General features: G+C 40.2%; 1 protein-coding gene across 2 annotated transcripts in view; it reads right to left on the reverse strand.

The window, feature by feature from the left end:
* Positions 1–381: 381 nt before the first annotated feature.
* The window catches only part of LOC131475127 (carbonic anhydrase-related protein 10-like), a 162389-nt gene continuing 149377 nt past the window's right edge, over positions 382–13393 (reverse strand). For both annotated transcript variants that reach the window (XM_058653005.1, XM_058653004.1), the window contains exons 8-9: positions 9289–9463; positions 382–2185 (exon numbers count right to left, since the gene is read on the reverse strand). In XM_058653005.1, coding sequence (XP_058508988.1) covers positions 2163–2185; positions 9289–9463 — 198 coding nt within the window. In that variant the 3' untranslated portion in view covers positions 382–2162. The remainder of the gene's footprint in view (positions 2186–9288; positions 9464–13393) is intronic.

Genomic DNA, 13393 nt, shown 5'->3' on the forward strand with positions numbered 1-13393 from the left:
CTCTCTTTATGAAGAGGCAATTGAACCCATAACCTCAATAAACAATATAACTAATTGAATTTCCTTTAATCATGGAAAGAGGATAAGCTTATTATCCTGACATAACATTTTAAGCACTAAACACTTTCTTATAATTACTTTCTTATAGTTTTTGCCCATATATGTTTTGCAGAAACTTAGCTAAGGGAAGTTATTATTGGTAATTGGTCATTAGCTTGATAGCATTAAGACACATTTTTAACTTTTTGGTCAGTCAGACAGAGTTAGCATGAAAGGAGGAGGAGGGTAGAAAAACCCTGTCTCATGAAAATTGCAATCCCACACAACTAAATGACATTCTTGAATTAAGTTTTGGAAGCAATGCATCTTCTCCCAAATCTTTTGCTGCCATTATGCTGGACTCAAAGGCCTCACACGTTAAATTTTGCCAACTTAGCGACTTTGTCGCTATATTTAGCGAGTTGGCAACACATGCTGGAGGTAGCTTTCAGAGTTTAACAGAGCAGTGTCATGGCTAACTACATAGCAAGAGTTGCTAATTATGCTAAAGTGACATGATGTAACGGCACATAGCACTTTGCTAAAGTGACAGGTGATGTGACGTCTGCCATGTCCACCAGTGTTGGGTCTGACATGGGGAAAACAATGTTGTCTGAAACTTTGGCTGATTGATTATTGATTTGTTTGTTTGATCGGCTCACGCCTGTGCTGGAATGTTTGTCACTTCTCAAATTTGGCCGAACTCAACTTGAGCAAAGCGAAGCAATGGACCCACAATGCACTTCGCCAATGCTTGATACTGCTCCTCCATCGCCTATGTGTGAGTCCAGCATAAGTCGATGTAGACAATCTTCCCAGGAATATATAGGATAAGATTTTAGACAACACAAAAGGCAACAAGGAGACAATGTATGTCCATCCCACACACACACAGCACGCAGACTATCGGTGCCTTTTTACACAGCAACTCACTCCACAGCTCTAATGGGTATGTGGTCCTTGGCCGGTGAACTAGTCCTTATACCGAGATTAAGCCCTATTTGAAGCTAAATTCTTTCACAGAGGTGGCAGTCCACAGTTTGATGTCAACCTTTGTTGTGGATTGTTACACGGGTGTGTGTTTTAATGTGTCACAGTGTGTTTTCATGAAAAGGGTGCTGATGCTATGAGGAAAAAACATGATCTTTTCCTCACCCTAACCAGGTGCTTTTTGCATATAAACCGAGCAAAGGTTACTCACAGTGTGTGCACATTTGGAGACTCGAGAGTGCAGTTTATTTGTGTGGGATTGTGACATTTAGGAGACAAGTTTGGCCACGAACCATAATCAAACCATGGCTGTTACAGAGGGCTGCAGACCCCCTTGACTTAACATTGTGAATGTGTCTGTTAGCTGTTGAAATTGCTGCTCTCCTTCATAATGCTGTGCAAAGCAAGGACGTGATCCAGAGCAAATTCTATCACCCCCCCTTTTTTAATTAAACAACTTTAGTGAAGTGAATGAATGTAAAAAAAACATAGACACGAGTGACCTATCCCTTCACAATCTCGAGTGACTCCATCTGTCCATGCCTGTAAAATGCCTGTCACATCCACTGTCGTTGGACATTTTATATCCTCTTTTTTTTTAAGAAAGAAACAGAAAACAGAACCATCCTCACATTTTAACATCATACATTATAACACAGCCGTGTATTTATGTGTACACTTTACACCATCAAGTGAAAAGTAATAAATTCTCCAGTCAGAATGATAATCTTCATTATTGCCTTGAAGCCAGGATTTGAACGTGGACAGGTGATGAGCACATACTATAGAGTCCTTAGCTAACACCATCCCTCTGAAAACCAGACAAAGAGAATGAATGACAGTCTTTGTGAGCACACAATAAATAAAGTATAAATAAAGTGAGTACAGAGTCCTCACAGAATCAAAAGTCTGATCCGTATCATCGCTGTGCTGGCCTGCATGAACTGTGTTTAGGTGGTGGATGTGCAGGAGGCCAACACAGCAACGTGTTTGGAGCTCAGCTGCAATTAAGTTCTTCCAGTTGTCAGCTGGTATTTGCAGCTTGAAATACTGTATTTACTGTATATGTTTGAACGTTTGAACTTGTCCCGCCTCTCCTCTTGTGACACTGCAGCCAAACATCTTTTCATGTCCTACTTCAGGAGCCACTGATTCACTGAGAAAGAGGGAGAAGAGAAGAGAAGAGAAGAGAAGAAAAAAGAAAGGAAAAAACATTAGTATAGAAAGGATAATCAGAGTGGAATAATACAGAATGAAGCGGTGCCTCAGATTTCATATGGTGTGAAGAATTATACACAGAAACAATAGAGAATGGAAGAGAGGCAGAGGAATTTGGAATGCAAATTTACTACATTTGAAAACTGACATATATCACTTGAATAATAATAATAACAAAAAAATACCCTCCCCATTTTAAACTGAAGGACCAGTGAAAAGAATTTGGTGGCATCTAACGATGAAGTTCAGGGCCGGCCCAAGCCTTGATAGGGCCCTAAGCAGAATTAGATTTCAGGGCCCCCTCTCCCACCACCTCAGAGTAGCCAGTGCTTGACAAGTATTGGTACAAATGTAACACTATTAATTGCATTACCTATAGTTTTGCTATTTACACCAAACCATTGTTACCTTTGAGTTTTTTTTGAACATTAGAGGGCAGTATAATCACAAAAGTGGCCTAGTATTAATATACACTTTTGTATTCAATGTGAAGCACTACACTGAACTTGAATTAATCAAGTAAACCAGTTTAATGACTTTGGTTTAGAACAGATGTGCAAATGTGCACTAAATGAGCAAATCTTAAACTCTAAAATAAAACCAAACAACTTAAGCTCAACATTATTGGATATCTAAAAACAGTATATCCAAAGATATCTATATTTCTTTAACACCAGTTTCTTTTTCTCCGCAGATTCAGAGGAATTCAAATGTTCTGGATTTATTGTTTATAGCACCTTCACCCATTCACACCCATTCACTCACACATTCAAACCGGCACAGTTAACAAGAACAATGTGTCTAGCAGAGCCTGAAATCCAACCCCCAACCTTCCAGTTGAAAGACGACTTGCTCTGCCACTGAACCACCGCGCCCCCCAAAGCAGATACTCTCTTCATGAAACTCATTCTAAGGTCATGAAAACACAACAATTCTTATTTTTCATAACAAGTGAATAAAAAATTCTGTTGGTAGATCTTCTCAAACCTTACATACTAGACGGTGATCCCACATGTGTGAACCTTGGTAAACTTAACCACAGGCAACATTGTTTTCAGTGAGTATCCACTGGTCCTTGGACAGGAATTACAGCCAGCTTTGATTCACTACAAGCTTTAAAGACCTGGATTTGGACCACTTGATCTTATTCCTCCCGACAGATAGTTTCAAGCATGTCAGATTGGATAGGAAACATCTTTAGGTCTCTCCACAGACATTCTATGGGCTTTGAGTGTGAGCACTGAAGAATGGTGACAGGCTTGTCCCAAAGTCACTTGAGTGTTTTCTGCATTTTAGAGTAGTGGCATGTCACTCAAATCCAAGTGTGTGGCTTTTGTATGCCACACACAGCTCTGCCGCACAGAGAGGTGAGATATATCATGGAATGGCTACCCAGGCAATATGTGTTAGTGGGCTAAATTCATTGCAGGTGCAGCTGTGGGTGCTAAAATAGATTTATTGATATTAAAAACACAAGGCGAGGCTGTCGCTTCCTTCAAGATCCCAAACACAAGAAACTGTTGGTTGCAAAAGCGTTCGTCTCTGATCGAATGATTTTGATCACTAAGCTCAAATCCTTGATTTTTGCATGTAGATGTCTAAAGTACATACTGTAGTATCAGCCATCCTGAATCCACTAATATAACAGAAGAGAATCAGTCTGTGAAAGTCACGTTTATTTAAAGATATAGAAAGTCAAAGCTACTGCTGCGATCAAACTGGTCTTTGTTTCCTCTAAACCTGAACCTGAACCTTAATCCTGCTGATGAAACTCCTGAATCAGGTGGTGAAGGAGAGGATGCATTTCCTTCTTTCACAGCACTGATTGATTCATTTGTTTATTTAAGTGTCAAAAACAAAAAATCTCATTCTTAAACAACCAGAATGCAACATATCACAATCAGATAGCTAAGATAAGGATTCTTCCCCTGGACCTTTTCAAACAAAGTTTTCCTCTGGTCAGTGCAGAGCAGTGGAGCAGAAAATGAAATTCATCCTCAACAACATTCAAATCACATAAAACACATACACACTGTTCTTCAGGAATACCTGTAGACCTGTGCCAGTGGAAGAGAAGCAGACTCTCTCTATCTGAGCACACAAGGGCCTCTGTCCTCTCCTTAAATTGAATGTTACATAAGGTTAAGTAAAATAATCATCTTTAATTTGAATATGGCATATGATTAATAATTAATTGTGTTTTGGATATATTCTGAGATTAATGGGTTCATTAATTCAGTGAGGCTGCAGCAATTTCGGTCATCGTAAGCCACGTTTCCATCGAGTGGAACAGTTTGGTAACGTACAGTAGATTTATATTTTATTTTTGGCCTTTCCATTAGGAATTGAAGCAAACTAAACGACCCTAATTATTCCATTTTTTGGCACCCTTCCCTTGTACCAGAGTAAAATTGTACAGAACAGTCAGGCTGGAGCTAGACTGGCTTCACCTACAACAGGCAGCTGATTGGGCGACAGAAAAACGTCACTCCCATGCAAAGCTTGACGTCTTGTTGAGACAAACAGACACAAACCAAACAGGTAAAAACAGCTGCTGGATGTCCTTCATTGTTGTCTGTATCACATATGGTGTCGTTGTCACGCTACGTATCTCATCTACGTAGCAGGTCGCCCAATTCCCCCGTTCTCCCCCGTCGTCTCCTGTCCTTCTTCACCCGTGCTCGCACATACAGCTAGAGTCATTTTGTTCTCAGTTTCTGACACGTGTTGAATCTCAGATCTTGAATATGAAATATTTCACCTGTAGTTTGTTTATTTGATAACTTCATCTTTGCATTAAAAAGAGATTCACATCACATGCTGTGTGAACACGTAGGTCTTGCTTGCATCATATACTGTACATACGGGCAGAATTGACAGCATTTTTCCTTCAATGCTATTTCTGCTTGCATGTTAAACACAAAGCTGTGGATTTTTCATCACAGATACTGATTGGCCTTTACAGAAGCCAGTGATGCTGAATGTGTGTTACATCAGACCTGCCAGTAACTGGCAGCATCATAGAATATGAGACTTCCGCAGACTTCTCGCCGCCTTCACCGACACCTGCAGACTTAAACTGATGAATTGCGCTTGGTCTGTTATACAGAATTCACAGTGGCACGGATGGAGGAAAAAAAGCTCAGTGGAGATTTATAATTGGACAAAAAATTCTTGCTCCTGAGGGTAAGAAGAGTTCTCAAACACGTTGAAACTGGGTTACAGGGAGAGAAAAGACAAACTTGTGGGTAAAATATGTATGACACTGGTTTATGTGACATATATTTGGCAATAACAGGAGATAAATGAACAGCTGACTCAGAGGCGCAGAATCAGGACTAAATCTGCGAAATTACATCTTCTCATTTCATGGGACCTTTAACAATGTCCACCTTAATGACCCGGCACGAACGATATCAATGGGTCAGAGCAGGTGGCGAGACAATAACAGTATCAGATCTGCTGCTAATGAATACAGTAGTCTCATCTTGTTTAGCTCAAGACGGGCAGAATAGAAGTCAATGATCACTACATTTCAATGGCAGCCGACACACCACAGACACATCTACCTGTCACTGCCACAGTCTGAGACTCTGCACTAATCATCACATGGTGTTTTTTCTCGGTTTAATAGTTTTGGACTAATCAGGACTGTAGTTTCTCCTGCTGGTTTGCATCATTTGTGAAATTGCTCTCCGAAGAGAGCTAGAATGCATAGGAGAATTGTTAGGTTTAATAGTTATTACAAATCTGAGGCAATAAAACTAAGAATGATCACAGCTGCTTGAATGATCCTCAGAGTAAAGAAAGATGTTTCTCTTCCAGACATAAAACAATGTTATAAATTGCATCATGTGGAAATATGATAGATTGAGATTCTGTATTATTCTACCCTCTTAGAGGGTTCCAGACATTCCATGAGACCCTAAACCAGACCTTGGCATGATAAGGTGAAATGGAAATTAGAAAATAAACATAAAGGAGCTAAGATCACGTGTGCTTGCGTGTCTATGCAACTATGAAATGCTCCTAAAACATGTAAATAAAAAAAAAATAGAAAGCTGTGTGTTTAGTTTTGTGCATATGCAGTTTTGAATATGCGCATATGCAGTTTTGAATATGCACATATGCAATTTTGCTCACTATTGTTTTTGGGAATTTTGATTGAATGAACAATATAAAGCCTATTTATTCTTACCAGTTGCAGTTTGTCAAAATTATACAATCCACTGCTTTTTATAAAGAGATAAAATTTATATTGAGCAGAATTGAGTTCAGAACTGTTGATCCGTCACCAATGCGATTGCTTTTTCTCACGTGGCTCCTTGGGAAAACTAATTATCCACCCCTGCCCTCAACTTTGAGTCTATATTGTCCACCATATAGTGAGTTCACCAATTTGTAGTATTGTCCAAATGTTAAATTAGAAAGAAAAAGGCCTAGTGTGCACTCACAGTGTCCTACATTGTATTGTTCAAAGTAGTGTCCAACCTATGGTTCCTAAGATAGCAAAATAATGTAACCAGCAATCACTCAGGGAGTTTCAAATTAAAAAAAGGCAAAAACATGGTGAAATTCAGACCTCTACATTTTTTTGGCCTGACGAGGAGAGTGATTTTATGCTCTGTCAGTAAAGATTTTGAAAAGTTCATGGACATGCTAACAACTAGCTGCAGGCTAAACCGGAAACCGCCTGATAAAAAAAGGGCTTTTCACCCACTAACATATTGCACACGGCAACATTTGAGTCAATAAATCAATTCCCCACTAATTCTTATATACTAAGACAAGGCCAGTAGTCCATCTGAACAGCGTAGACGAGCTTAAACCTTAGCCTAACTTAACTGTGCATGGAACTGTAGTGAGAGGAGGGAGGAGGTTACGAGTGAGTGACACAACCTTGGTCTTTCCTCAGCCTGCTCTCCCTTTCTTATTTTTAGACATATAGTCCAATACTATAGGCTAAGGCAGATTTTTTTTTAGAACAGTGTCACTTTGTTCTCTAAAGTCTTTGACCTTGCGTAGAGACGATTTTTCTGTTGGGGCTCTGCTGTGTAACAAGCAATTATCAAAGGGAAGCAGAGGCTGCCAAAGTCATTTGATGTTGTCGAGAGCAGATCAATAACAGAGATATTCGCTGTGCACAGGAGGGGTTGTCAAGTATATTTTCCTTGAGCGATACAAAGACACCTACACTCACACTTCCATGTTTGTGCCATGTGTATTGTTACGGCTTCTCTTCAACGCCAACCACCTCTCCTACGCACTCCTGGTTTTTTTTTCCATATGTGTCTCACCCTTCCTTTGCTCTGAGGAGATCATCTACATCGGTTTCTTTCCCTCTACCTCCTACAGTCTCTCTTTGACACTGGTTTGTTGTTGTTGCAGCTGACTTTGAAGCTGTAGTGCGTAACTTTTAAAACCACTGTCGAATGTTGCCCAGCGACACATCGGAGGTGAGTTGTTGTTGTATGTCAAGACAGATGGTGGCAAATGCAGCATTAGTGTTAGTAAAGTGAGACAGGTTCGAAACATGTTGGAGTACGACTGGAAACACAAGGAAGCAACCACAAAACTTTGCTGCTGTATACACACCAACGCTCCCTCGCGCAGGTCTGATAGTATTGCGTGACAGAGCCTGTTTTCAGATGAAGGACGCAGCACGGTTTGCAAAAGTAGTTCCCATTAAAAGACTTAAGAGACTTTAATGCTGTATCAAAACTGATTTAAAGCAAACAAGTGGCAATGGACCACTGATTGTTGATGACTGTTATTGTTAAGAATTAACATAATAAGCTGTTTTTGGTTATACACTGTTGCAAAACTATGTGTGTGTCAGACTAAATGTGTCCAGCTCAGGACAATTGTATAAAATGCTGTCTGTTCCATTTCTGCCCAAAACATTGATTTTCTGTTTATTAAACCTAAAGGTGTTAGTTAAATTAGTATAAAGTAAATCAGTATAAAGTAATTATACAGATGTGTTTCAGTGCACAATCACCTACAAGGCCACCATTTTGCCCTGAGTGGACAAACTGCTAACTGAAGGATACACAGGTTCTACACGACGTGAGGGATAATCAACTGCAACATGCAACTTCACCATCACATCAAAGAATCAGGATTAAAGTTGAGAAATGATATCTTTAACAACGTCCACCTGACAACAGTGTGTTACCTGCTGCTAATGAGCTGACCAGCACAAAATACACATTTCAATCAACTTTGATCCTTTACCAATTATGCTCCAGTGTCACAAACATCCATTATAGACTGTATATAAAAAGAACTAACACATATTGTAAATCCCCTGGCTTGACTTTATTAGGTCTGATTACTTTTAAAAATTGATTGTGAATATTTTATGGTTATCTGACACTTCATTACAAAACTGAAAATTAAAAACGTTTTCACAATGTTTATTTTTAATGACCTCTCACACTTCTCAGCACTGATCTGCTGGGCATCTATTACAAGGTTGCTGTTGTTGTGTTATATTATTACAGGGTTGTAATTGTCTTAAGAACTGTGAATGGATAGAACCATACACTATTGTTTTGAAAAATGACACTAAGACAGGGAGAAATCATGACCTTCAATCATGACCTTCAATCATGACCTTCAATGTAGCCGTTGTTCATTTTTTATCATTTACTACTGTGACAATTCAAAATGTCGAAATAAACAATAACAATAACAGTCTAGTCAGTCATTTTCAGCCCCATACAGTCACCAGAGCCTTCCACGACTCAAAAATGCAAAACTTCACTCAGTGAGTGACACAGTGATGCCTGCAAACTGCTTTGGTGAAAGAGGTTTCTTGGATTACACACGAGAAGGAACACACAAACCAAAATCAAAAGAAAGACACATCATCTCTTCTCTTATCTCCACTAAGATGTTCCTAAATATAATTGTTTGTCAAATCATCATCAGTCACTGGGATTAAAAGTGAACTTTAGAACTTATTCAGGTGTAAATGGGCTGCAGAGTTTTACCAAAAGCAACTGATAAAATAATAAGGTTCATTTTTCACATTACCTCTGTACTGTGGGCGGAGAGCGCGGTTGTTGGGGCAGTCGCGGCCCTGCTTGCTGAAGTTGATGTTGGTCCGGATGCAGCGCTGCAGCAGAGGCTGGGTGGGCCGTGTGTTGTCACTCATGCTCATGAAGATCTTGTAGGGCTCGTTCTGGCTGAGGAGGCGCAGGGAGTGCATCTGCGGAGGGAGAGCAAAGAGTGCGGTGTCAGAGGGGAGTGGCTGGAGGTCCAGCAACCTGATTAAAGTTCCACTTGTTGCATTTAATTGACGAGCACAAATCGTTTCAGCGCGGTTTGGTTTAATTCAAGATGCTACAGAATGACCTGCAGTTAAATGCTGGTTCCTCGAAGCACATGAGTCAAGCCTTTCTTATGAACTTTCTGTTTAATGTTTTCATTTGGAAGACAGGGAAAAAAAAGCTCTTCAAGGACATTAAAGTGTAATTACCAAGCTGCTGCCATCAGGACAGATCTGTGAGATGATTTTACTAAAAGATGACACAGACTTTCTACACTAGAAACTTTCTTATCCAGCATTTCTAAAGTAACAACTGTGGGGCAACAGGGACTTTTATACATTTGTTACATGTGTAACCTTTCCAAATAAACACATTTTCAGAACATTAAAATCACTGTCACGAGAGAGCGAGAAGCCAAAAGACTTGAGTGTAGATTCTTACCAAACTGTAATGGAACATACTTGAGTGATGACCTAACACAAAACATTCACTCAGTCACAAGGCAACACTGCTACAGCTTTATATGTCCATGGAAACAACCTTCAAGTCCTGACAGCAATATTAATATGGACATCAAACTATATTATAGAGGCAGCACTGTTTTTTTATTTTTCACTCCTTCAAGGTGAACATTAAGGAGCTCTCTTGTTAAAACATTTAAAGAGCGACTGATGTCTGCCACGATCTCACTCCCGCTATTATGAGGCTTCAGGACGACAGTATTTAGTAAGTGCAGTTGATGCGTTTTATATTGAACACTTTGTGCTTGTCACAGTTCATTCACTGATTCATTCAATCACTGTCTGCCTTTGCCAAGAATCACTGCCTCCCCTTCATTCCAGATTCACCCTCCCAAACCTCCCTCCCACCCTCCCACCTGCCCCAGCAGGAACCTCATCCTTCCATCCTCCTCACTCCCCCCCCCACACACATTCTCTGCTCCCCCATTTACTTCCCATCAGGCCATTTCCACACTCTGTGTATTGTGTCCTCACAGCTGCAGCCTTCCAGCCTCCTTTAACCACCTTCATGTGCTCCTCCATCTCCCTCACAGCCTGTCGGTAGCTGACCGCCGCCTGCTCCCTGACGTAGCTTGCTCTTAATTGTGGTTCTCTCTCATCTACAAAGCTTGAATATAGGTGAACTTTTTATCATACTGACCACAGACCAATGACGTCTTCTGGGACAACACAATATAGTAAATGGCAAAGTTAACTCACTCTGAGATCAGTAAACACTTTCCTGATGAGTTCATGGTCTCAGTCACTTGTGTTTAGGTCTTCTTCAATAGCACATGTCCGTTGTGTCAATCATTTTCCCATTAAGAGGAAATAAAGATAATATTGTTATTATTGATAGATAATAAAGTATGATTGGACACAAGATTGATTGACAGCTGGTATCGTCCAATAGGAGCCTGGTTGCAGGTGATGCCTCCTTTACACCTCACAGTTACAAAATGTCCACCTCACGAAAACTCATTAACAGCATGTTGCAGTATTTACTTTTCTAACATTTGAATCTGTCTGACTTAAAGCTGCAGTGTGTAAGTTTATGTTATTCTGCATCTCTTTGATCTTTGAGAACAGGTCAAGCATCACCTGAGGCAAGAATTCACTGGAAATGTAGATTCAACATGTTTTTGTCTATAATTACTCGTAGTTTCTGTCTGCGTGCAGAAATCATTGGCCATACAGACTCTCGTGTCGTAGTGTAAGAGGCACTCACACTCACAATCACAGGCACTGATTTTCTGCACTCCAAAAGAAACGCTGTTTTCAGGCAAAGGGAGAGAGAACAGTGGGAAGATTGAGAAGGAAAAATCAGTTAAGTTGCTAAATGAGAGGAGAACACTGCAGGAAAAGCTCAGACCTGATCGGTCAGACATTCTTTTTGGGTCTCCAAATAAATGTGATGCTTTTCTTCAAGCCCTTTACTCAACACTTATTAAAAACACAGGCATTCAATGACATTTTTAGGTTTTACCTAGTCAGTGTTACACTCTTTAACGGCAGATTGTTGTTAATCTGTCACAGCCTTTCTGTAACTTGTAACAGAAATAATAGTCAGAGGTGTGATATTGCGTATAAATGTGCTATTGTCATGAATTATATTTTCTAATTGGATCAGTTTGTCAAGTTTAAAATTAAAAAGTGGCTCTTGATATAAAGAGTGCCATGATATATACAGTATGATATTTGAATTGAAGTCAATGCACTGGTGTGATGAACCAGCTGCATTATAACCAGCAGGGCATATACTGCACTGCACCCCAAACACAATCTCACCAGCTGCCAGTGAGAGAAAGAAAGTGTGTAAAGAGTGAGGGATGAAGAGTCAGACAGAGGAGACAAGTAAAATACTGTGCAAGAAAACGTTAAAGAGGGTAGCACCATAAAAACTGAATAATAAAAGAAAAGAAGAGATGTGCAGGAGAAATGAAAGGGAATAAAGATGAAAGTGATAAGAGAGTCTGAGGAAAGAGTAAATGGCAGATGGTGCTGCACAAGATTCAAATGTCATGTCTTTTTCTGGAATTGAAGAACTGGGATTGTGTTAAAAACAGACTTTTTGATGTTGGTCAGCCAAAGACACTGTGTGCTGCCGCTCTCTCTCTCTAACTGCCTTCAGAGGATAAAATGGATCAAACAAATGTACTTTACTGTGCCCCAAGGAAATTTTGGCTCAGGGCAAAATGCTACATTCAGCTGTAGAGTTGCTAAAGACAATCGAACATTTATAAAAAAACTCATTTTGACTACAAGGACCAGACAGCTGTTGTTATATTTCTGTTGGACCAGGAGATGCTGCAGGGTCGATAATGACCGACTAACTAACAGTTCCAGCACGGCTCCACTCAGTACGCCTGTTTTTGCTTTTTCATCAGCGACAGTACCTGGTACTTTCTTAGTACCTGGTACTTTCTTAGTACCTGGTACTTTCTTAGTACCTGGTACTTTCTTAGTACCTGACACTTTCTTAGTACCTGGTGCTTTCTTAGTACCTGGTACTTTCTTAGTACCCGGTACTTTCTTAGTACCTGGTACCTTCTTAGTACCTGGTACTTTCTTAGTACCTGCTCTATGCTCTCCATGGTGCTCTGGTCATGCAGGAGCTACTGAACAGTTCTGTGAACAAATCTTTTTAATGAAGCGATTGTAATGATTCAGTACACTGAAAACACTAGTTACTGTGTGTCGCGTATAAAACGACGTCATGGCAGTTTCACGCAGCCGTGCTATGATGACTCTGCCCACACCAGGAGGAACGATGAAGTACAGGAAAACGAACCAAACCGTGCCGTGCTGTGCGGGAACAGTATAGTGCCATAATACTGTCATTAACTTACTACTTCATTAGGTACACCTGTTCAACCGCTTGTTAGCATAACATACAATTAAATCAGCCAATCACATGGCACCAACTAATGCCACGTTTCCATCAAGTGGAACTGTCTGGTTTGGTACAGTACAGTACGTGTTTTTTTGTGTTTTCAAAAGGAATAATACCAAAATAACAAGCTCCTACCATTTTTTTTCTGTACTGTACATGAGGGAAACACAGTATAAATGCATTCAGGCATATGAACATGGACGACCTGCTGAAGTTCACACGGGGCATCAGAACAAACTTTTCAGTACCAAAATTGTACAAAAACAAACGTCTCAAATGAGAGTCAAACTACTACTGCCTGTATACCAGATAACAAGAGCGTGGGTTTGTGTATGGACATTGTGCCTGTCAATATTAGTGACAGGGCAACGTGTATATGTGAGCGGAAATGCTGAGAGATGAGAGGGAAGTGAATGAGCGGATTTTACGGGCATCATTGAACGCATCACAGCCGAGCAGACATCTCACTGCGAGTC

The sequence above is a fragment of the Solea solea genome, chromosome 16, assembly GCF_958295425.1.
Source record: "Solea solea chromosome 16, fSolSol10.1, whole genome shotgun sequence".
NCBI lineage: Eukaryota > Metazoa > Chordata > Actinopteri > Pleuronectiformes > Soleidae > Solea > Solea solea.